The sequence below is a fragment of the Trichosurus vulpecula genome, chromosome 2 (genome assembly GCF_011100635.1).
Source record: "Trichosurus vulpecula isolate mTriVul1 chromosome 2, mTriVul1.pri, whole genome shotgun sequence".
Lineage (NCBI taxonomy): Eukaryota > Metazoa > Chordata > Mammalia > Diprotodontia > Phalangeridae > Trichosurus > Trichosurus vulpecula.
This window is the reverse complement of record NC_050574.1, coordinates 348,190,222-348,215,288: the sequence shown is the minus strand read 5'-3', so window position 1 is coordinate 348,215,288 and position 25,067 is coordinate 348,190,222. Positions and strand designations below refer to the sequence as shown.

Sequence of the window (25,067 nt, the reverse complement as noted above, 5' to 3'; positions counted from 1 at the left end):
TCCCTTACACTGCCTTGCAATACTACTGTTTCATGTATATATTTCATATCTCCTGACTTTGATTGTAAGCTTTCTAAAGATATCTGAGGACTATATTTTACAGTTATTTCACATTCTCCCTAGCACAATACTGGGCAAAGAATAGGCATTTGTTGGATTGGGAACTGATCTGGACAGCCTACACCCATGAAAACAATTAACAGAAACATAAAAGAACTAAGGGACATAGGTTGTCACTTAGAATGTAAGGATTTTCAGAAACCAGGACCAAACGGATTTTATTTGAAAAGAAACCCTCTAAAGATAATAGCTAACCAACACTCAGAAACTCAGGAGAACCAACTTAATGGTAGGATATGTTATGATTCAAGGAAAGGATTCTTTACCTTCTCCTCTGGAACAGGTGGTTCTAGGAAATCAGAAAGTCTCAAGTGCTTCCAAGTTCACCGTGATGTCGATGGGACATTCATTCATACTTTTCTGAAGATTCTAGGAAGTAAGAAAGGGTATAGTGACCAACTTCCGGGACCCCTTTTAACACCACCTTGGTGTTGTGACCTGGACATTCACTCCTGTGCTGTCAATCCTTCCCAGTCCCATACTCCTTATCATTCCTGACTCCTTAAGATGTCATAGTCAGTCGGGTACCCTCTGTTCCCTGGATTTTTCTAGCCTCTTATTACAGTTATTCCTTCCACATTGCAGGAGTTAGGAGCACAGTGCCCCTACAATCTGGGAAACCTACGTAAAATTTTAGCCCTCCTTTTGTACCAGAGAAGAAGTCTGAATCATGGTATTAAAAGATAAAATGTGTTCATATTATACAATACTATGCATACATTTCATGCATTTTCTTAGTTTCTAAAGTTTTTCTGGGTCATCTGCTGGCCTTTGAGTGTTGTCTGCAGTTTCTGCAAAACTCTCCCCAAATGCCCATTTAATTTCTTACGCTGACCCATGATATATCAAACTACAACAGGAAAAGTCATGATGTGGAAGGGATAACTGTACTTTCAGTTTCTCCTCCTCTCAGCAGAGAAATGTTGTAACACAAGGCAGGCAATAGAAAATCCCTGATTCCCCGATAATAACAATGGTAATAAATTGCTAAATACTAGCTCTACTCCTAATGCTGTTGCTGCTGACCAGGATTTATACGTTATTTAAGATTACTTTACTAATGGTATTTCATTTTGTCTTCACAACCACCCTGAGAGGTATTAGCTATTTTTATCCTCACTTTATAGATGAGAAAACTGAGTCAGGCAGAGATTAAATGACTTGTCCAGGGCCATATAGCTAGTAAGTGACTGAGAACAGATCTGAGTTCCATTCACTGGGCTACCTACCTACCTCTCAGATTGGTAGAATGTGGAGCAACATTGTGGTTCCCCAAATCAAAATATATACATTTATTGAGTGTTTATTTCTATCGGTAGTTAATGTGATTCTGGAATATGCTAATATCCATTTTTGTCTATTTCTGCATGTCTCCGGGATGTGACACAAAATCAGCCTAGAAAATTCTAGAACAAAAAAATCCTTGGCATGTGTGGTACCCTGAGTTTCAGCATGCAGTTGTAATTGGGTGATGCTGGGCTTTACCTTCATCTTATACTTTTGGATTCCACTTTGGTACAGGGCTCCTCACTACCACTTCAGAGGTAGGTTGCAAGTTCTCAGTGGTCCCTGTTTTGGAGAACTTCTGGCTGCAGTTTTGGTGGGCTTCAGGAATTTGAGTCATCTAGTTTATTCAAGGGCTGCAGCTCTTCCCCCAAATCAAGTCAGTCAATGGGGTCACAGAACTGACCTAACCTTACTCTTGTCCTTTCCTGTGACTTCTTCACATCCCCATCTCTTTTCCCTACCCCTCCCTTCTTGGGAGCTCCAGATTCTCTGAAAGCTTTTTCACTTGGGACATTCTGAGCTAGAAACTTCTTGTTTCCTGGGTGATTGGTATGACTTTGACTATGACTACAGAGATGGGAAATTCCTCAAATCCATCTCTCCCCTCCCTCTAAAATTCCTGGAGCAGTCTCAATGCCTGAACTGCCATGACCCCTAAGCTTCCCTGAAGCATGGCTTATCATTGACTCTCTCTTCCTACCACAGTCTGGAGACCATCTTGCCTGAGTCTCCCTGCTGCTACTCTTGTTTTCTGGGCTGCCTCAATCCCCATTCCCTATCATTCTTGCCTCTTCCTCACTTGGCTATCTCCAGGTAAGCTATGTTGCCTTTCTTTTGGGAGGCCTTCCTTTAAATATGATAAATTAAAAGAAATTATTGCTTTTGGTATTGAATAGCTCATTAATCCTTCTATGAAGCCCCTTTAGGACCATCAACGGACCTTGATAGTGTACATGGGCCATCATTTGAAGGATTATTGCAAATTGCTTGTGCCTACCATGAGTTACTCCACTAACTTTTGGGTCATAATCTTTTAAGTAATAAACATGTTTTTGAATATACCATCAAAGATGTGGACCTGTCAAAAATTCAGTAGATTACATTTTTTTCCCAAAACAAGGAAAATAAATGGGGTAATATTCTATAATCCAGACTGCCTTTTACCAAACTGTAAACTCAGCTAGGTGACACAGTGCATAGAATGCTGGATCTGGAGTAAAGAAGACCTGAATTCAAATCCATCCTCAGATCTTACTAGCTATGTGACCCTGAACAAGTCACCTAACCCTGTTTGCCTCAGTTTCCTCATCTGTAAAATGAGCTGGAGAAGGAAATGGCAAACCTAATCCAGTATCTTGCCCAAGAAAAGTCCATATGGGGTCACAAGGAGTTGGAAATGACTGAAATGACTGAATAACAACAACTTTAGAATGACTTTTAATTTACCATAGTGGTTTCTGAAGGTAGGTTCCTTTCAGAAATGAAATCTGTTGGTGATGTCACAGGACCTGCTACAAAGATAAGATCAGATTAGACCAACTAGAGAAATGAGCAAACAGTACCAGTTCATACAAATGGCAATTTAGAGGCACGTTGGAACCTCAACTTTGGAGGTCAGAAATCACTTTTTCAAAATCTTATTTTTATTGATTCTATTCTTTAAATATCAGATCAAGCTAACGAGCATTTATTAAGTTTCTACTACACGCCAAGTCTTGTACTACAAAGAAAGACAAAAATAAGAACAATAATCCAGTCCCCGCTCTCAAGGACCTCATAATCTAATGGAGGAAGCAGTTGGCAAAGGATAATGTATAAGCAACATATAGATGAGATAAATTGGAGGTAATCAACAGAGGAAAGGAAGCATCCTCAAAAGAGATTGCGAAAAACCTCCTGAGGTCAGTATAATTTTATCTGTGACCTGCAAGAAGCCAAAAAAGTCAGGAGAGCCAAAAGAAGAAGAGTATTCCAGGAACAGGGGACAGATAGTGAAAAAGTAGAATTGTGATACGGAGGGTCTTGGGCAAGGAACAGCGTGGAAGCTGGTGTCAGTAGATGGTAGAGCACATGGAGGGGAGGAAGGTGTAAGAGGGCTGGAAAGGTAAGAGCAGGACAGGTTAAGAAAGGCTTTAAAAGTCATCAGAGATTTCTATATTTGATCCTGGAGGGAATAGGGAGCAATTACCTAGAGGTTATCGAATGGGAGTGGGGTAACACGGCCAGACCTTTAGGAAGATCAATTTGACAACTAAATGGAGGATGGACTGGAGTGAGAAAAGATGTGAGTCACGGAGGCCAAGCAGAAGGCTATTGCAGTGGTCAATGAATGAGGTGATGAGGGACTGTACCAGGGTGGTGGCGATGTCAGAGGAAAGAAGGGAACAGAAAGAAGGGATGATCCAAAGGCAGACCTGACAGTACTTCACATCACATTCATTGCTTAATTATAATCTTTTCTCCTCCTCTCCCCCAGTGAGCCATCCCTTGAAAGAAAGATTTTTTTAAAAAGGAAAATATGCCAATTCTGCAAGGCCTAACCAATATGTCACCTAACTATGTCTGACAGTACATGCAATATTTCATGCTCATAGTCACCTGCAGCTGAAATGAAGGCAGAGAGAGACATAGAAATAATTTTTTGAAGTAAACAGACTACAAACTACATGGTGTCCTAAAAATCTTAGTGCAGTTTGAAGACCATTAAGATAGTAAGTTTAAGACAGTTTAAGTTCGGATTCAAGTCCTAGTTTTTGCGGAACTATTTCTGTGGAGGGTTTTGTAGCAGTTTGAAAGAGGATGTATTTGAGAGGACGTAGGAAAGTCAAAGTATGACAACAGCCATAATTCTTGTTCAGTTCTCTTTTTTTCTTTCTCCTTGAGATGTTACAGGAAAATGACAGGGTTTGGGGAAATGGTTGGGGGGAGAGGAGATGCAACGTAGAAACAAAATAAGAGGAGTAAAGAGTATGAAGGAAGAAAAGATGGAGCATTCTGAGGTTCTAATGCTCTCTCAAGATCAACAGCACAAATATAGCATCCTGAACTTGGAGTCAGGAAGACTAGGGTTCAAATCCTCATCTTAATTTGAGAAGTAGAATTGAATCAAAATGTCCATGTTGATATAAATTTCTTTTTGTAGCGAGAAAATTGGAAAAAAATAATATCTAACTCACCATAAGCTTCATGTTTTATTACATGTTTGCATACAGGCACATATCGTTTAGTATTGTTCCTGCATTTCTTTAGGTCAACTGATGTCTGCATTACAAATAGTTTTGTTATTTTTGCAGTACCTTGTATCTAGAGGGTCAAAAAATACAAAGTAATGACTGATTAACACTAAAATACAGTGATATTCAATTATAACTCTGAGCGTCTCTCCTCAGAGCACATTTTCTGTAGGCTCGTTAATGCTTCTGATTGGTATTCTTAGGTATTAATGAAATAACCTGAGTAACAATTGAATAATTTGGTTAATTATCCAGGTGTTTTCAACAGTCAGTCTGTGAGGACATTGTACAAATCAAAATCAAGTTATTGGATTTATTTTTTTTCATTCAACTAGTTAGCTTATGGACTAGGCCTTGTGATCAGCAGGAAATTCGGGTGTCAAATCCTACCTCTGACATTTAAAACAGAGATAAGTCTCTTAACTACTCCAAGCTTCAGGAGGCCTGATAAAACTTCACTAAATTAAATATGTTTGGGAATTTGCACTGGTGTTTTCCTGCCCATAAAATTGCAGATCCTTGATTTATTGATGTTACAAACTACATAGGATACAGTAGCAAAAGTAGCTTGAAAACACATAGACCATAGAAATAAAGATTTGAAAGAGACCCCAGAGGTCATTTAATTTCCTTCCCAATGCAGGAATTTCAGCCATATTCCTAATGACAGAGAACTCACTACTTGAGAAATTAGCCTTTTGAAAGTTTGGACAAATCTAATTTTTAAGACATTTCTCCCCAATGGTCTGTAATTTCTACCTGTTAGACTTAGGCAAAAGAAGTTTCTTGCCTCATCTACACAGAAACCCTTCGAGCATTTGAAAGTCATGACCTCACTGAATTTATCACTTATTAAAGGCAGTCTTCTGATTTCCAGTCTAGATATTACAAATTCCTTCAGCTAGTCATTACATGACATAGTTTCTTGAACTGCTCACTATTCAGGTTTTCCTCAGTTGAATTCAGTCAGCATTTATTAAGCACCTACTATGTGCAAGGTATTTTGCCAGGTGCCAGAGACACATAGACAAAACTAAAAATGGTCCCTATTCTCAAGGAACTTCCATTCTACTGGATGTCTAGTTTTGTCAACATAACTATTAAATGTGACGTCAAGTTCAGAACATCAAAATCCAGCTCTGATATAATTAGCACATAATAGAACAGCACTATTATATCCTTTGCCCTGGATGACTTTATACTTCTATTAATACAGTCTAAGATAATATTTACTTTTTAAGAAACCGGGTCACATATGGAACATTACACTATAACAGACATATGGATTATTATCTAGAGGTCACATAAGACTATCCCTTTACCTGATGACACGTTTTAGGAATTAGTTTGGGTGCAAAATATATTTTCTGTAACTGACAATCTTTTGCACTTCCATAAACAAGAATAACATAGCTCACAGTTTCGTCATAAATGTCAACTTTGGTATCTATTGGTACATCTCTCACATACACATTACAGAGCTGTAATTGCAGCTTGTATGTCCAATCCTATAAGGAAAAAAGGAAACAACTTATGTTATTTGTGTATGAAAATCAGTCTTATTTAAGCACTGTAAGTACACTCAGTGTTTTCAGATGAGCTGGAAGGGGGAGGGGTAATTAGCATCTTACCTCATAAGCCAAAATTTCCTTGACTTTTTGAGCACCAACACCAAGTGCCAACTTGAGCCACATATTATATTCTATGGAAGGACAGCACTCTTCAAATGTATCATACAAATGAGATTTGGGGATGAAATAGATCTGGAAAAAGAAGGGAGGAAGATGTCACATCTAAAAGCAGAAATTTATCATTTTAGTCCTCACACTTTTAAGAAAGGTGAAAATATTCTTTGCCACCATGGTTTGAAAAAAAAAGGGTTTTCCAGTTTATAGAAACCATAGGGGTGCAGATTTCCTTACAGTTCAACTCTCATAGCCATACACTGCTACTGGAAAAAACCATAGCTTTGACTATACAGACCTTTGTCAGCAAGGTGGTGTCGCTGCTTTTTAGTATGCTCTCCAGCTTTGCCATAGCATTCCTTCCAAGGAGTTTTTCAATTTTTTGGCTGCAGTTGCCTTCTGCAGTGATCTTTGGATCCAAGAATATAAAATCTGACATTGCTTCCATCACTTCTCTATTTGCCAGAAAGTGATGGGACCAGCTGCCAAGATCTTAGTCATTTTGATATTAAACTTCAAGCCAGCTTTTATGATCTCCTCTTTCACCCCCATCAAGAGGCTTCTTCATTCTTCTCCACTTTCTGCCATCGTATCTTCCGCATATCTAAGATTGTTGATATTTCTCCTGGCAGTCTTAATTCTGGCTTTTGATTCACCCAGACTAGCATTTCACATGATATATTCTGCATATAAGTTAAATGAGCAAGGTGATGATAAACAGCCTTGCTTTACTTCTTTTCCAACCTCAGATCAATCAGTTTTATATGTGGTTATTGCTGTTGCTTCTTGGCCCACATACAGGTTCCTCAGGAGACAAGTAAGATGATCTGGTACTCGCATCTCTTTGAGGACTTGCCACATTTTGTTGTGATCAACAGTCAAAGACTTTAGTGTAGTCAATGAAGCAGAAGTAGATGTTTTTTTCTGAAATGTCTTTGCTTTCTCCATAATCCAGAGAACAATGGCAATTTGGTCTCTAGTTCCTCTGCCTCTTTAAAAACCAGCTTGCATGTCTAGTAATTCTTGGTTCACATATTGCTGAGGTCTAGCTTGTAGAGTCTTAAGCAAAGCCTTGCAGGTATGTGAAATGAGTGCAATTGTTTGGTAATGTGAACATTCTTTGGCATTACCCTTCTTTAGGATTGGGGCCTAAATTGATCATTTCCAATCCACTAGCCACTGTAGAATTTTACAAATTTGCTGGCTTACTGAGTGCAGCACTTTAAGAGCATCAGCTTTGAGGATTTGAAATGGCTCAGCTGGAATTCCATCTCCTCCACCAGCCTTAATGTTAGCAATGCTTCCTAAGGCCCATTTGATTTCATTCTTCATGATGTCTGACTCTAGACCAATAACCACATTATTGTGGTTATTAATGATGTTAAGATCTTTCTTGTACAGTTTTTTTGTGTGCTCTTGCCACTTCTTAATCTCGTTTGCTTCTGTTAAATGCCTGCCATTTTTGTTGTTTATCATGCCCAATTTTGCATGAAACGTTCCTGTGATATCTCTAATTTTCTTGACAAGATCTCATTTTTCCCATTCTATTTTTTTCTATTTCTTTTCATTGCTCATTTAAGAAAACCTTTTTATTGCCATTCTCCTTGCCATTCTCTTTAATCAAACCTGTGTCCAAAACTTTCTTTTGTATGTTGCCCCTTTTTGTCACTGTTAGGAAGGGGGAGGATTACTATCATTGAACTTGTCAAGAAAACTCGTTTTATCCATTTATGTTCATTTTAATTTTAGTCACTTAAATAACTTATTACTAATGAGATATTTTATTCGTATCTTGGCTATTATTTACACAGGTTTTCAAGAAGTCAACAGAGGAAAGAGACATTCCACTGATAAGAGACAATTCTGTTCTTCCTAGGAACAGTAAAAATCCTAGTTATGGGAAATTTTACCACCTTTGAAATTGTGTTTATATACCTTGGGATATAACACCACCATCATCATTATAATATCTAACAATTATATAGTAGCTACTATATGTCAGACATTATGCTAAATACAAATATTTTCTCATTTGGTCCTCACCAACCCTGGGAGGTAGGTGCTATTATTGTCACCTGTTTACAGGTGAGGATATTGAGGCAAAGAGTCAGCTTAAGTGACTTGCCCAGGTTCATACAGCTAGTGTCAGAGGCCAGATTTGAACTCAGGTTTTTCCAACTCCAGATCTTGTGCTCTGTTCACTGGGCGACCAAAGTATGAGAATAACAACCAAGTTTATGCACCTTTTTTTAAAAATCAAGAAGTCTAGGCATTAAGATATAGAATGTAAAAAAGTCATCAGCTTGAGGTATTTCATTTTATTAGTAAATATTCTTCATTCATTTTGGTTTTGAATAATTCTAGTTCTTTAACAATAATTCCTCCCCCTTTCCTCACCTCTTTAACAATAATTCTACCCCCTCTAAAGAGAAAATTATATGTGCTTTTTAAAGAAATTTATGCTGTTTTAAGGCAGGTCCCCAGAAAATTGGGGTGAGAAACTAAAAAGATTCATGAGTATATTTTAAAAGAGTCTGACATTTGGATTAATAATTTATGAAAACTCCAGAAGAACATGAGATCACAAAAGAAAGGATAATGTCCAACATACTTATTAGAAGTGAAATTAGATTTTCTTTTCCATTAAGATGGATCAATACTGTTTCATTCCTAAGTTCCAATGGCTCTTCATTCTTCTCTGCTTTGAAAGGAGAGTAATGCCAAAGGGAGCAGTGATGGTGGTGGTAGCTGCCGCTTACATTGGGCCAGAGCTCTAGAGTTGGAAGTAACTTCAGAGACTGTCTAGTCCAGCCACTTCATTGTGCAGATGGGGAGAATGAAGCCAAAGGATTTTAAGTGATTTGCCCAGGGTTTCATGACTGGGATATGGACCCAGGTTCTTTGACTCTAGAGACAGTGATCTTTTCACAGTGGTGTGGGGTCATCATGTTTTAAAGTTTACAAAGCGATTTACATTATGTGAATGAATTTGAATTTCACAATAGTCTTTTGAGGTAGGTATCACATGTATTATTCTTCCCAATTTGCACATGAGAAAACTGAGGCCCAGAAAGATTAGTATTAGAAGGAGGGCACCAAAACCATCTCTACAACTGATTCCAAATCCAGAATTTTTCCCACTGCAAGGTGGTGATTTTTTGGGGAGGTGGGGTGGTGATGGAGAGGGGAGGTTGTTGTTGTTGCTATTCAGCTGTTTTAGTCACATCTCATTCTCCATGACTCCATTCGGGGTTTTCTGGGCAAAGGTACCGGAATGGTTTGCCATTTCCTTCTCCAGCTCATTTTATAAATGAGAAAACTGAAGCAAACAGGGTTAAGTGACTTGCCCAGGGTCACATAGCTAGTGGCTGAGGCCAAATTCGAACTCAGGAAGATGAGTCTCCCTGAATCCAGGCCTAGTACTCTGGTACAGAAGGAATATGGAGGATGGACAGGGAACACTTTGTATTATGTAAGATGGTGTTTTTCCCCCCAAGAACTGTTTTATGCTCGTTAGGAGATTAAAAAAAATCCCCACAAAACTTTACTCTAGTGTAGCAATCACACTGTATGTACCTTGATAGGATCATAGATTTTGAGCTAAAAGGAACTTTAGATATCATTTAGTTCATTTTTATAGATTCAAAGACATCAAATTCCTAAGGGATGAGTTACCCTGCCTTCTGAAACACTCACTTTGGAAAACAAATTTAAAAACAATGCCAAAGTCTAGTAGGCAGAGATAGGATAGGTTTTGAGAGGCCTATCCACAAGGAAAACCAAATGACAGGAATAGCAATAAAATTGGGGACAGCTAAGTGACACAGTGGATAGAGCACTGACCCAGGAGTCAGAATCACCTGAGTTTAAATCTGGCCTCAGACTCTTACTAGCCCTGTGACCTTGGGCAAGTCACTTAACCCTGTTTGGCCTAGTTTCCTCATCTGTAAAAAGAGCTGGAGAAGGAAATGGCAAACCACTCCAGTATCTTTATCAAGAAAACCCCAAATAGGGGCACAAGAATCAGACAAGACTGGAAATAACTAAACAACAACAAAAGTGGTAAAATTTATATTCAAAGCAAGAAAATAAGTTAGGAAAAGCCTATTCTAGTCCTTCACATTTTCTTGTAGAATGTAGATCTGTGATACAGTGGGGCATAGCAGAAAGAACACTAGATTTAGAGTCAGAGTATGTGGGTTCAAATACCTACCCTGGTACTTGGCTATCAGTATAACTTAGTCAAGTCTTGGAGAGGTTGGATTGGACTCAATGACTGGTAAGTTTTCTTCTAGCTCTATGTCCTGTACTACAAGCATTATAGTTGACAGTGATTTCTACCTCTGGCGTCTAGACTATTTGTTTTCCATTTCAACATAGACTACTCCATGACACCTCTAATATTCTTCTCTTTGTCTGCTTCATTTGATGGTGACCTCTCTGAGGGCATTTCACTTCACTGTATCTGTCACAACCTCTAACACAGTGCTCAAAACACCTGTTACTCAGCAGCTATTCTTTGAGTTAAAAAGATGACTTAATTGTGTTGGACATACTGTAGACCCAGAATGTAGTCTCCTGTTTGAGAAGTAGATGTGAATCCATTCTGTGCCTGTCAGCCAAACAAGTCTTGGTAATTCTCTTATTTTACAGAATACTTTGAGAAAGATTATATCCTTTTTCTTTTTCCATGACATTTGTTATTTTATATTATATATTACATACATATAATTATATGTTATATACAATATGTGTATTACATTTATTATATTATATTATTTATTTTGAGGTTCAAAAAGTGCTTTGCATACATGAACTCATTTCAGTCTCATTTCACCAACCTCATGAGATAGGTACAACAGTTATTATTATCTGTTTCACAGATGAGGAAACAGCCTCAGAGAAATAAAGTGACTGCCTGTGGTCCTACGAGGCTGGAAGCAGTATCAGAGATCGGGTCTTCCTGAGCCAGGAGGCCTAGCATGCTCTCCAATGTGCCATGTCCCCTTTCTAAGATGACTTAGTAAATGACCACATCTGGTCTAGGGACAGGCAAAGATACCCCAACCAGTGTGGAAACCTTCCCATCTCTCAAGGTGCTTGTGCAAAAAGAAATAGAGAGACTCAAGGCAGACAGGGTGCCTCTGCTATCTCTGGAGGCAGTCATGCCTTCTTAAATAACTAGTTACCTAAATGAAAAGGAAAAAAAAAGCTCAAAAAAGCTGACTGTTATGTTTCAGTTAGCTAGTTAGAACATGTGTTAAATATACATTTATATTATTTATATATTACATATTCACATATACATTTACATATTTATATATTTTTTTTGTTCAGTCATATCTAACTCTTTGTGACCCCATATGAGGTTTTCTTGGCAAAGATACTGGGGTGTTCTACCATTTCCTTCTCCGATGGATTAAGGTAAACAGAGGTTAAGTGACTTTCCTGGGGTCACACAGCTCAGGAATGTCTGAGGCCAGATTTGAACTCAGGTCTTGCTGACTCAAGGCCCATCCACTGAGCCACCTAGCTCCCTTCTATTTATTATTAAATATATGACATACAACATATTGTACATATTATATACAACATATAATACACATATGCATGCAATCATAAATATTTGTTATTGTGCGTATTTACATAAAATCAATTGTTTGGATAAATTTTGAAGTAATCATCTCAGTATTGTGCATAATAAATCTTAATGAGTACCACCTGTTAACTAATTTGTTTGAAACCCTTCCCTTGGTATGACGATATATAGTGAATTTCATACACCAGCTTTATCAAACAATTCATTAGGTTGGAAAAAATGTGGACTTTTATAAGAGTCTACAATATGCAGATTTTGTTCCTTCACCAACCTTTTTATGCCCTCATCTTCAGCCTTCATGTAAATGCGTTAAATACAGAAACATCTTTATTAATGGATTTAAACTTAATAGCGAATAAAAGGAAGCACTTATCAGGGGAAAAGGAAGCCATATCCAAATGTTTCCTGACCTCTACTACGGTTTTACAGGTGGCAGTAAATTTCACGGGCTCATTGGTTAAGCAGTTCAATTCTCCTATGATTGCCCCACTGAAGAGGTAGTCTACATAAACGATATGACCTTTTTCTTCTGTCTCCGACTCCATTTGGTCAATTCCAGAATAAGGTCTGGAACTCGATCTCTGTTCACAAACAAAAAACAAGATTAAGCATACAATTATCCTTCATTTTCCCCTACTCCAGAAAAAAACAACCAACCAACCAACCAAACCTAAATCCCTTAATGAACCCCCCCCCAAATAATCATTCAATTCATGGCTCATTTACCCACACCCCCTATTCTTTGAAGATTTATCCTAATACTTTCATATAATTTGACTTTGGAATTTTTCATTTCTCTGGGGAGAAAAAAATCCTTAAAGAAAGTTATCACAAAAAGTGGGGCGGGGGGAGGAAATCAAGTGGTAGTGAAATATTCCTTACATGTCTTGCCTTTAATGATTCTTACTACCTTAGGAATCTTGCCCCTAAGTCAATATATTGCGAGGGTAGCATGCGTGTGGCTACCCCCCTTTCCCCTTTTCGGAGGAGAGAAGGCAGTAACCCACGAGTTGGAAGGAAAATAACAGGTTGGTTTGTTTGTTTTTCAATGAATAACTGAAGTAGGCTGGCTCTTCTGCAGAATAGTTGGACAAGACTTTCCATACTCATCCTTATCCAGGTCAGACAAACCCTTCTATAATCCCTTTCTTCTTCAGTCCTCTTGAACTTCTCCTTGATTGCAAACAAATTCCATGGCATCCTAGATTTCTTCTAATTACACTCAAGGATAACAGAGATTATACTCACAGACTCTGAGAGTTCAAATAGGACTCCACCAGGTAATCATTCAGTCTTTGCCTTAAGATCTTCAGTGAGGGAGGATCAACTAATTCCTGAGACAGTTCATTTAGTTTTTAGGTAGTTCTAATTGCTAGAAAATTTTTCTTACATGAGACCAAAATTTCCTTCTCTTCATCATCTGTATCCCCTGCCTCAGATGTATTCTCACTTCAACTCACCTACTCTGAATCCTAATCTTTCTGTAAGGTACAGTTCAGCTGTCACTTCCTCTACAGGACCTTACCTGATCTGTCCAGACATTCATATTTTCTCCCTCCACAAATTACCTTGTACCAACTGTATCCCTTTGGAAGACTGGAAGTTCTTTGAGGGTAGGTAAATCTTGCTTTTGACTTTACATTCCTAGCCATTTAATGTTTCTTCTACTAAATTTAATGGAGTGATTATTGGTGGTGATTGTTACCCACTTATAAATGTAACCGAAAAGATTGTTATGTGGTCATCAGTGTTCTCTGTTTCACACAAATGTAGAAATTGTGCTTCTGGAGGTGGAAGTGATCAAAAGTGTCTTGAACTTGGCACCAGGGTCCAAATCTTAGCTAGCTATGCAGCCTTGGGAATAAATTATTTAATCTCTGTAAACTTTGTGGATATTAGTTATTAATACTTGGTACATAGCTTGCATAATCTATCACCCCTTAACGCTGCTTCTTTCTGAACTGGCTTTCCTTAGATGCTTTCCTAAACACTAGCCCATCCATGTCTATTTGTGTAGGATATAAGATGGGAAAGTTCATAGAATTGTAGGGTCACAGATTCAGAGCTGAAAGAGACCTTAGAGGTCATTTAGTCTAACTCCTTCGTTTTACAGATGAGGAAACTAAGACCTAGAGAAGTCAAATGATTTAACCAAGGTAATACAGAGAGTCAGTACCAAGGGAAAGCTTAATAAGTTCTTAGTGTTATAAAGTTTTGAAAGATATCAGCTTAGTACAAATTTTGCAATTATGGATCTCTTACCTCTATCATGCCAGAGATAATCAGATATATTCCTGTCAGATTATCACCCTCTTCAAATATACTATTTCCACAATCGAAGGTCAAGACTTTGACAGCTTTCTAAAAATCACCAAATGCTCAGATAAGAATGATGTTTTTTGTTTGAGGGGAAGTCAAGATAAAATAATAACAACAAAAACTTACTCCAAATGAAAGGGTAAAAACAAAATTTGGGAAGGGAGACAAAAATAAGTAGAAGTAAAAATATTACCTTAATGAAATTTATGTGGATTCCTGATTTGTTTAGCCATGGAATATGGTATAACATTTCGTCAAGAGAACGAACTCTGATAACAGGTTCCAAACCTAGCAGGTCTTTTTTTTTGGTAGTAATCATCTATGAAACAAACCAAAAAGAGACTTGGTCTTGGCTGGCTTTGGTGGAACCTCTGATACAGTTATTGCTAACATAATGACATTTCCTATGTTTTTTCTTCTGAAATTTTCATCCTCTTTCCTCTTGCCTACCTTTCTTATGAGGTTTTCCTCTCCCACTACTTCCTTGTGTTGCGATTGTCCAGATGGATGGATTTTTATTTTGTTTCTCCAACATTATTTAATATGGATATATGGTTAAAAGTACTATAAGTTCAAGAGTCCTCAGAGTGGAGCCAAGATGGTGGCTGGAAGGCAGGGACTTGCATGAGCTTCCCCCCAGGTCCCTCCAAAAACCTATAAAAAATGGCTCTGAGCAAATTCTAGAGCTGCAGAACCCATGGAATATCAGAGGGAAGCAGGGCTCCAGCCCAGGACAGCCTGGATGGTCACTGGGTAAGGTCTATCCCACGGAACAGGGAGCAAATGGAGGAAAGCCCAGTGTGGGCTGCACCCAGACCAACCAGACTGGGAGCAGGGCGAAACAAGCCCTAGCGCCCTGAATCAGAGAGCTCTAGCAGTTACCAGACTTCTCAACCCACAGACACCAAAGAAAACAGAGAATGTTAGTGGGAAAAGCTGCGGGGGACAGAGTGAAAGGAGTTCCCGGGTTCGGCCACCGCCCCCAGTTGCTTCCGGCCCCAGGCCCACCTGGTGGGAGGAATTAAGGGGTGGATCAGAGCAGGAGTGCAGAGCCTCCTTAAGATATGAGCCAGGTCCCGGTTGGCAGTTCTTGGGGAAGGAGGAGTGCTGGTGTGGCAGAGCTGTCTGTGTAGAAATAGCTCTGAAAACAACAGCGCAACCCCTCAAGCTTGGGACAAAGTACTCTATACTCTACACGCAGTCATACTCCCACGAAAAACTCAAGGGTCAAGTAGTTGGCTGGGAACATGGCCAGGCAGCGAAAACGCACTCAGATTCAGAGTCAGACATTGGAATCTTTCTTTGGTGACAATGAAGACCAAAAAATACAGCCAGAAGAAATCAACAAAGTCAAAGAGCCTACATCAAAAGCCTCCAAGAAAAACATGAACTGGTCTCAGGCTATGGAAGAGCTCAAAAGAGGATTTAGAAAAGCAATTTAGAGAAGTAGAGGAAAAAATGGGAAGAGAAATGAGAGTGATGTGAGAAAACCATGAAAAACAAGTCGATGACTTGCTAAAGGAGACCCAAAAAATACTGAAGAAAATAACACCTTAAAAAATAGACTAACTCAAATGGCAAAAGAGCTCCAAAAAGCCAATGAGAACAAGAATGCCTTTAAAGGCAGAATTAGCCAAATGGAAAAGGAGGTCCAAAAGACCACTGAAGAAAATACTACCTTAAAAATTAGATTGGAGCAAGTGGAAGCTAGTGACTTTATGAGAAATCAAGATATTATAAAACAGAACCAAAAGAATGAAGAAATGGAAGACAATGTGAAATATCTCATTGGAAAAACCACTGACCTGGAAAATAGATGCAGGAGAGATAATTTAAAAATTATTGGACTACCTGAAAGCCATGATCGAAAAAAGAGCCTAGATATCATCTTTCAAGAAATTATCAAGAACTGCCCTGATATTCTAGAGCCAGAGGGTAAAATAGAAATTGAAAGAATCCACAGATCGCCTCCTCAAAAAGATCCCCAAAAGAAAACTGCTAGGAATATTGTTGCCAAATTTCAGAGCTCCCAGATCAAGGAGAAAATATTGCAAGTATCCAGAAGGAAACAATTTGAGTATTGTGGAAACACAATCAGAATAATCCAAGATAACTGGCAGATTAAGGAAAGCTATAAGGACTTTTCTTCTACTCTCTACCATGTCTTGCTTACTTGGTAGGAAATATGATAAAATTATAAAGATTACTGGTCATCTGAGACTTGGGTCAATGATCTTAATGAATGGAGAGCTGCTATTGGAGTAGAGGACAAAGGAGCCTGGGGAAAATGTGACAATGAAGATAAGTAAAGCTACTAGTAAGAGATAAAGGGAAGTTGAGATGCAGAGAGACAGTGGAAATGCATATTGACTCTCAGTACATAGCAGACGCATGGAGAATTTTGAACCTGAGTAAACTATTCTCTGGGCATCTATCCTGCAAATTGGTTGTGGGGAGGACAGGGAATGCCTATTCTTACATAAAGGTATGACAATCATTGACATGGAGATCATTGAGCCCATTGTTAATATTGATGTATTCGCCTAGTTTTCCTATTCAGGACTTCTATCTTTATTCTCCCTTTGTCTTATCTACCATGTGTCATGATACTTCATGCCTTAGGTGACCCTGGTCTCTCTGAAGATCCTTCATATGAAACACAACCCCATAGGGAGATTAGAAGACCAGTTCACTTCATACTGGTATATACTGCATAGGGGAAGGGGCAATGATGCTTCACAATCCTGACCAGGCCAAGCTCCCCACCCCATTTTCCAACCACTGACTTTCTATGCTTAATGATGCTATCAGTCTCAAACCTCTTAGGCAGTGAAATTCAGCTACTCAAGATCTCAGCCACACTCATACTCTCAAGCTGCTACTTCTCTTGCACCAACTCCCAATGCACTGTCATGGCACCTAAGCACCACATTTGCAGTAATCAAACTCAACTTTCCCACTATTATCTCATGCAGACTATATGCCCAGAATATCCTCTTCCTGTAGCCTTTTGTTCTTCTTCCCCACACATAGCTCCCAGGCACAGTTGGTACTGTTAGAGAAGCAAGAAGGATGGAGGGTCTACCCACTGTGGTGGCAACAAAAGGAGTCTCCGGCAGTGTCCTAAATGATTTTATATAAGGGATGCTGGTAAGTCAGCTATTCTTGTCTCACAGGTAACTGCTAGATAAAGTACAAGTTTTAAGCTCAGGCCTATACAACAACTATCACTCAAAACACATTAAGAGCCTACTGTGTGCCAGGTACCATACTGAGTGTTAGGGACACAAAAAGAGGCAAAAGAAAGACCCTGCTCTCAAGGAGCTTACTATTTAATTACTATCTAATTACAATCTAATAAATACTGGTGGAATTATCTTTATTACCTTGTGTATTTCAGAAACTTCACCTTTATTAATTATTCCTTTTGACTCTAAGCTCCTAACAATCTCTGAAGCCACAGTGAGCAAACGGTTAATTTCCTCCTTGGTTTTCATAGTGATGGCAATATCTGGATGATCATACTCTAAATAGCCTGAAAAGTAACAGATGATGTTTCTATTACGTCATCAGTCAGCTTGTTAAAGCCCAAGTCTTTGCTGTAAAATTCTAGAGGTTAATGTGAGAAGGAGAATAGGATGTGACCCTTTTAGAACTGGGACTGGGGTGAGGGAGGTGGGTAAGAGGGGTTGACACAGTTCTCTGCCTCTGTCACAGATACTAGCAGAGACCTATCTCTCATTGGAGCCATCCTTTCTAGCTCTTGTCTATTCATAAAAAGGATGCTTAAAGTCAGGTCAACAGGAAAACAGCCCCCCACTCTTGATCTGTGATCACAACCTACTTATGCTGTTGTACAGAGCCATTGAGACTCTACTCTGATACTTCCTCTGTGATTGGTTTGTACCCAGGACCCCAACTTTTCCTCCTATACTTGCACTCCAATTTTTCCAGTATCCTCTGGCCTGGTCTGCATTTCTCAACACTAATCTATTTTAAATAATCAGATTATAATCTAACCTATGTCTTCCATCCTGGTCAGGATCTTTGAAAATCAACCCCTGCTTTCTATGCTTAGATGATGCTCCTAACTGTATCCTCCTACTTAGTTTGGATCTCTGGCTATTCGATAGAGTAGCCTCCTCAGACATGGCACCTATCCAGACTCTGACCCCAGCATCTTCTTTTTAGGTTTACAGTGTCTGCACATTCTCTTATCAACTGATTCACCAAGTTACAATCTCATGCCTCTCCTCCCTCTCCCTCTGGCCTGACCTTAATCCTGATTTCCCTGTTTGGGTCTCATCTGGCCTTAAATTTCCCCTAAAATCCATGATTGGACATTGACACAAGCATCTTTGTGCTTTAGTTATGTTACCTTTCCTAAATTCAGTACACAAAGTACCTACAGGGTTCAAGGCATTGTGGTAGGTACCAAGAACACAAAGATAGATGCTCCCAGTATATATCCCATTTTACAGATGCAGACTATTAGGGGATGATTCAGAACAAAATGCTGCACTCAGTTAATTCAATCATAAATGGAACCTAAAAGCCATTGTTGGGTTTTGTGGCTATTAACTCGATCAGTTTATTAAAAATTTCATCACAAAGTTTCTCAAGTTCTGCTTATAGGAAAGTGATGATAGATGAAGAGTTGAAAGGGATAGAACTATGAAATATTAGACTTGAAATGACCTTAGAGATCATTTCATTCAACCTCTACCCAAATCACAAATCCCCTCTGTAATATCTCCAACAAGAACAAACAGCCACCTAGCTTCCTACTGAAGACCCCAAGTGAAAGGGAATTATCCCCTTCTGCTCTTAGGCAGACCATTCCATTTCCAGACAGCTCAAATTGTTAGGAAATGCTCATTTTGAGCTTTAATGTCTTCCTATAATTTCCAATCACTGTTCCTAATTCTGCACTCCAGGGCAAAGTAGAACTGGTTAGGTGCACCATTCTGTCTCCCTTCCTGTCCCACATAGCTCTTCTCTTTTCCTTTGGCTAAACATTTCTTCCACCCATCATTTTAGGACATCATTTTAATTCACTTCAAAGATTACCTATGGATAGCTTACAAATTGGGCAGGTTGAGGGGTAAATAACAGATTTGCAAGTCACAAGAAAGTAGATTTGAAAAGCTCACTAGGGCAGCGTAGATATGATCTTAAATAACATTAATCAGAGACTATATATCTGTTTTTCTAAGTTTTGCTGGTTTGGTGTAAAGAGATATATTTTCCCCATTTTTGGACAAGTCTTTTATCTAGAATAAAATTCAAGTATGTGACTCATTGCCCAATGTTCACTCTACTAAGCCATAGTGACTATTTTTACATTTTGTAAAATGTATTATTTTTAACCAGGGGTGGTGGTATAATCCCTATGCTTTTATTATTGTTGTTCAGTCATTTTAGTCATGTCAGACTTTATCACCAAAGTTGGGCTTTTCTTAGCAGGGAAAGTGGAGCAGTTTACCATTTTCTTTTCAAGTTCATTTTACTTGAAGTTCAGTTTACTCAAGTTCAGTTGAGGACACTGAGTCAAACAGGGTTAAGTGACTTGCCCAGGGTCACACAGCTAGTAAGTGTCTGAGGCAAGATTTGAACTCAGGAAGATGAGTCTTCCTAACTGCAAGCCTGGTACTCCATACATTATACCACCTAACTGCCCCTATGCTCTATTACACCTTTGCAAAATCTTTAGGGTAACATGAAATTAGAGAGTACCCAGTTCTTGTCCTTTGAGAGATGTGAAGACATTGCCCATTCACACGTCGATGGAATTAGATACCATCTAGCTTCTAGCTCACCAAGGACCAGTCATACTCCTAATGGCCCTTCACAGAGCATGACACATTACTAAGGGAGACAGTTCCTTTAGTGAGGAGATAATCTCTGGAAGCTGAAAGGAGAGCCATCTATGGAAAAAGAACCTTATCTTTGAGAGAGAGTTGTCTCTCAAGAGGCAGGGTGGTAGAATTTCTCTCTGCTCTTACTCTCTGCCACTGGGTATGGCATCTTGCAGCTTGCTCTATAGGACACACTGTGCCCAGCAGAGAGCAGAAGCACTCCTGAGTACTAGCAGAAAAAACTGGCCTTGATCATAGGGAATTGAGCTCCAAAAAGGTCCAGGTCCAGAAGTATTAGAGTATAGACATATCTTTGCATTTCATTTAAGATTTTATCTCCACAGTGTCTTTATTATCTACCTCTAATCTTCTACAATGACATTAATTGGACTAAGGGAAAGTCAATTGATCAGGGGTGTCCTGATCAATTCTTCCTCTACTACATAAAGAACAGGCAATGGAGTTGACTTGACTTCATGGGTTGCCATGGTAAAAAGACTCCACCACCTACTGGCCAGACAGGGGATAGGATTCTTTGTTCTCGGGTGGGTTGGTCCTTGAATGGCAGGTTCAGGCTGTCACTTGGACTGCACCCAGAGACTTTCTAGCAGAGTAGAAACTGCCAGAGCTTATGCTTCTCTGGTATAGCCTTTGAGAACTGAACCACACCCTTCCTCTCCCCCTCACCCCCCACAATGTCTTAATGTCTTGCTTGGTTAAGATCTTGTCAGGAAATCAAGAATATTATTAAGGGCATGAATGATCATACATGGAAGTGGGCCAGTTATGGGGTGAGAATAAGGGACAAAACACGGACAGTCAAGGAGCTCTTCTGGTGCCCATAAAATGCAAAAGACCTAAAGTGAGCCGTCTGGGTCTTCTGGAATATCATTGGATGAGAACAGACAAAGATGGGTAGGATGAGAAGGCATGAACAAGTTTCAATTTGCACAACTGGTGAGAGAGCCCACATTGATGAAATTGTGGATCTACTTATGCGTAATAACAGAACTAGAAATCACAAAACCTCCTGAAAACATGGCCAAAAACACAGCAAGGGATCGACATGGAAAGAAAAATGGCTCTGGAGTCAGAGTACCTGGGTTCAAATCTTGCCTCTGACTAGCTCACCACAAGCCTTCTTGGACTTCAGGTTTCTCACCTATAAAATTAGGGGGTTGGATGGATGCCCTCTGAGGTCCCTTCTAACTCTCAGCCTCAGTCCTGAAATCTTATGAATAAAATGCTAAGACACCAGGCTGTAATTAAGATAATAGCAAAGAGTCTGGAAAAAAAGCAAAAAAAAGTACTGGAAAATGTATTAATTATATTGCTATTTATAGCATTAGCTAAGAAGCATAGGTCAGTGAGATTTTCTAACTGGAAGGGACCTTATGTTACAGGCAGCATAGTGTAATCTAAACAACGATGGATTTAGAATCAGAATACTTAGCAATGCCAGGGTTCCATCATTTCGTATCATATTACCCTCTCAGTCCTTCAAGTTCCTCATCTGAAAAAAAAAGTCTACTATAGCTGATCCTAGAGCAGCTGTTTATTTAGAAAGTGATTACAGTTAGAAGGATGTAATATAAACAAAGGCTAAAAATTTGGAGACTGAAACTCTTCCTGTGACTGTAATTCTCTTCAGGGGCAAAGATCTGTCCCTAAATATGAATCAGACAAAATTTGAATTTATTGTGGAACCTATACCATCTCTGTTGTCCATGTTGAAACCCAGGGCTTTGAAATGTGCTTATAATGTGCTTACATTGAGAATAAAACCCACCCTAGTGTTACCTACCTAATTCTTTCATAGCATTTTCTGCATTCTTGGACACACGATTACGTATTACCTATCAAACAAAAGGGGTGAAAGTTCACAACCTACATATATAACTGCAAGCAAAACTCAGTGAACGGTGACTCATGGCTTTTTAGACCTAAACTGCCTTGTGGGCATGTTTAATACATGTCGTTTAACCTATACATTGGGCTGGAGAATTTAAAAAGGGACAGTGATATTTACTAGGGACATTTCCAAGAGGCTCAAAGGAGAATCAGGTATTTTCCTGATGGTTTTGGGGGTAAATAACTACACTTTGCTCTTTGTTGAGTGGGCAAAGGGGCTACCGTTGACCTTGGCAACTCTCCAGTGACAAGATGAAATTTTTCATCCTGTTTTGTGAGGGTAATATTAGACTGCGTATACAAAAGGCATCAAGCAGGGCAGTTGGCTTGAGCAAACCCAAAGGTGAACAGATGATATATCTAGGACTGGAATTATCAAAATACCATATAGTTCTAGAGTTGGAAGAGGCCTGAGAACAATCTCGTCCAAGCACTTCAATGTGCGGAGTCTAAAAAAAAAAAGAGGCCTGGAGAAGTCAAGCCATTTGCCCAAGGTTACACAGATATAAAGCAGCATGTGTGATTTGGATCTAGGTACCTTGGCTCCAAATCTAGGGCTTTTCCCATTATACCACACACTTGCATTTAGTTGAATGGAATTAATAGACACAAAAATCTCTTCTACAGGGTATTCCTAAAGCCTGGACACATAGGCAAAAATGCATATTTTCAAGAAATGAAACGTTTGAAATTTTCAACAACATTTTATTTAACTGGAATATTAACAAATAACATCTTCAATGTGATTTCCATCATTTGTGATGCAAAGGTCGATGTGCTTTGCAAGATTCATGTGAACTCGATGCAATAACCCAATAACTCCACATTGCTGTCAATTTTAGCACATTCACTCTTGGAATATGAATATGAAATCATATGATGTTATTTGAAGTTGAAGATGTTATTTGTTAATATTCCAATTGAATAAAATGTTGTTGAAAATTTCAATCATTTCATTTCTTGAAAATATGCATTTTTGCCTATGCGTCCAGACTTTAGGAACACCCTGTAAATGGGAAGGAGCATGGAGGTCTTCTAATCCAGGCTCCCACTCAACGTTAACACTTAGCCTAATCTTGAAAGGATGTGGAAGCTGATGTCCTTCCCCCTGTGTTCAGTTGTCCTTTGCTTTAGAAAGATGCTTCCCCTATAATTTGGCTTTGATAACTCCTAGGATGCCTTGTGACTGGTTAACAAGACTTGGAGACAATTTCTGAAGAAAAGAAGTTTTGCAATGAAGATTCCTTATTTTAAAAAAGCTAAAATTTTTCTAAAATTTTTTTTGCCGACTAAACATATCACACAAATGCTTCTGAAACGGCATTTCTAATCCCACTAATATTAACTACCTGAATCAAGGGTATCTGACCTTCAATTTAATGGAATAGAGCAAGAGTGTTTTAACTCTTTTAGGGGTTAAAGTCTTTCTGTGTTATTCTGTTATGAAGACTTCAATCTCTGCAATATGAGTTAATATACTAGATAAAAATTACATATTGGTCATTCCATTTTTTTTCTTCCTAAGGTTTACATAAACAGCTTGAGAAAAGATAACATCTTTTGTAATTTTTTTTGTTCTAATAGGAATTGTTCCAAAACAATTCATAGGTAAAAAAAAAAAACCCTGGTTGCCAATGAAATAAAGAAACAACCTGATACATTTTTCAGCACAACAGGTATATGGTATTATGGAAGAAACACTAGATTGGTGTCAAGAGGACATGAATTCAGATTTTTGTTCTCCTGCTTACTACCTGTAAGGACTTGTGCAAATTACTGTAACTCTGAACCTCAATTTCTTCTTTCTTAAAATAAACGATTGGCCAGGATGGCATCTAATGTTCCCTCCCGGCTCTAGTACCTATGATCCATTGTTCCACTGTAAATAGTTAGATTTTTTTTTGATAGCAGGCAAAATGTTTTTGGTTAACTAGAGAGTTATAATGTCCATGGGCACATGCTAGTTCTCATCTTTAACCATCTGGAATGTCTTAGTATAAATGTATAAAAAAAACTGAGCTGTGTTGTAGAGTGGATAGAGTATTGGAAAACTTGGGATCGAATCTCATCTCAGATACCAACTGTGTGACCCTGGAAAATTCATTTAGGCTTTCTAAACCACAGTTTTCTTATCTGTAAAATGAAAATAATGACAGTGTATACTTCGCAATACTGTGAGAATAAATGATATAGTGTATGTAAAAGGCTTGGTAAGCCATTAGGTGCTATATAATTATAAGCTATCAAAATATTTATTCATAGTGTAGCAGGAAGAATGATGGACTGGCAGTCAGGAAGCCCAGACTCCAGGCTTTCTTTTTCTTTTTTCTTTTTTTCTTAGAGCAAAGTTGCTAGTTGATCTTGGACTTCATCTCTCTGGGTCTTTTCTATAAACCAGTTAGACTACGTGAACTCTAAGGTATCTTGTATATCTATGATGGATTTCCCAACCTTCGCCCCCCAATTTTCAACGTGCCAGCTCACTTACCTGCCTTTCTTTGCTTAGCTAGTCTGGAAAAAAGGGAAGAGGAATATGGGAGGGGACTCGAGCACTGGGGGACAGGGCTGAAGCTCTGCTTAGGCCGCAGCTTCTGTCATTTCTTCCCCTTCTTCCTTTTCCTTGTTTAATACAAAGATATGTAAGCATGGTGGGGAAGCCACAGTACAGGGCAAGAGGGAAGGAATCAATGCCTTCAACACAGTCCTGTTCAATTCAGTTCATTCAACTGAATGGACTTGATAAATTGCTTTACTACATACATATACTACAGTGAACTGGGTAAAGAAAGACGGGATTTAAAAAAACCCCTGCCCACAAATGCCTTACAGTTTCCTGGCGGGCACTACATATAAACACAAGTAGATAGCAACGCAAGGCCTCTCAAGAGGTACAGAGCATTAACAGCTTGGTATTGTAAATGGAGGAAAGAGGAAATAATGGAGGAAGCTGCTTAAGCACAACAGGACATGAATGCCCCCTGCCTGTGGGCACTGGATCTGTATTTTGACTTGAAGGGACAGAAATAAGGAGGCAATACCAGGTATAGACCACAGA

The 25,067-nt window shown here is 38.9% G+C and overlaps 1 protein-coding gene across 1 annotated transcript in view; it reads right to left on the bottom strand.

Annotated features, from left to right (window-relative positions):
* Nucleotides 1–417: 417 nt before the first annotated feature.
* Nucleotides 418–25,067, bottom strand: part of SLC9C1 (solute carrier family 9 member C1) — a 77,249-nt gene continuing 52,599 nt past the window's right edge. Inside the window, exons 18-27 of the mRNA XM_036744118.1 lie at nt 21,906–21,957; nt 17,630–17,778; nt 14,437–14,562; nt 14,187–14,285; nt 12,335–12,505; nt 6,272–6,403; nt 5,963–6,148; nt 4,584–4,710; nt 2,854–2,918; nt 418–489 (exon numbers count right to left, since the gene is read on the bottom strand). Of these exons, the coding sequence (XP_036600013.1) occupies nt 418–489; nt 2,854–2,918; nt 4,584–4,710; nt 5,963–6,148; nt 6,272–6,403; nt 12,335–12,505; nt 14,187–14,285; nt 14,437–14,562; nt 17,630–17,778; nt 21,906–21,957 (1,179 nt within the window). The remainder of the gene's footprint in view (nt 490–2,853; nt 2,919–4,583; nt 4,711–5,962; nt 6,149–6,271; nt 6,404–12,334; nt 12,506–14,186; nt 14,286–14,436; nt 14,563–17,629; nt 17,779–21,905; nt 21,958–25,067) is intronic.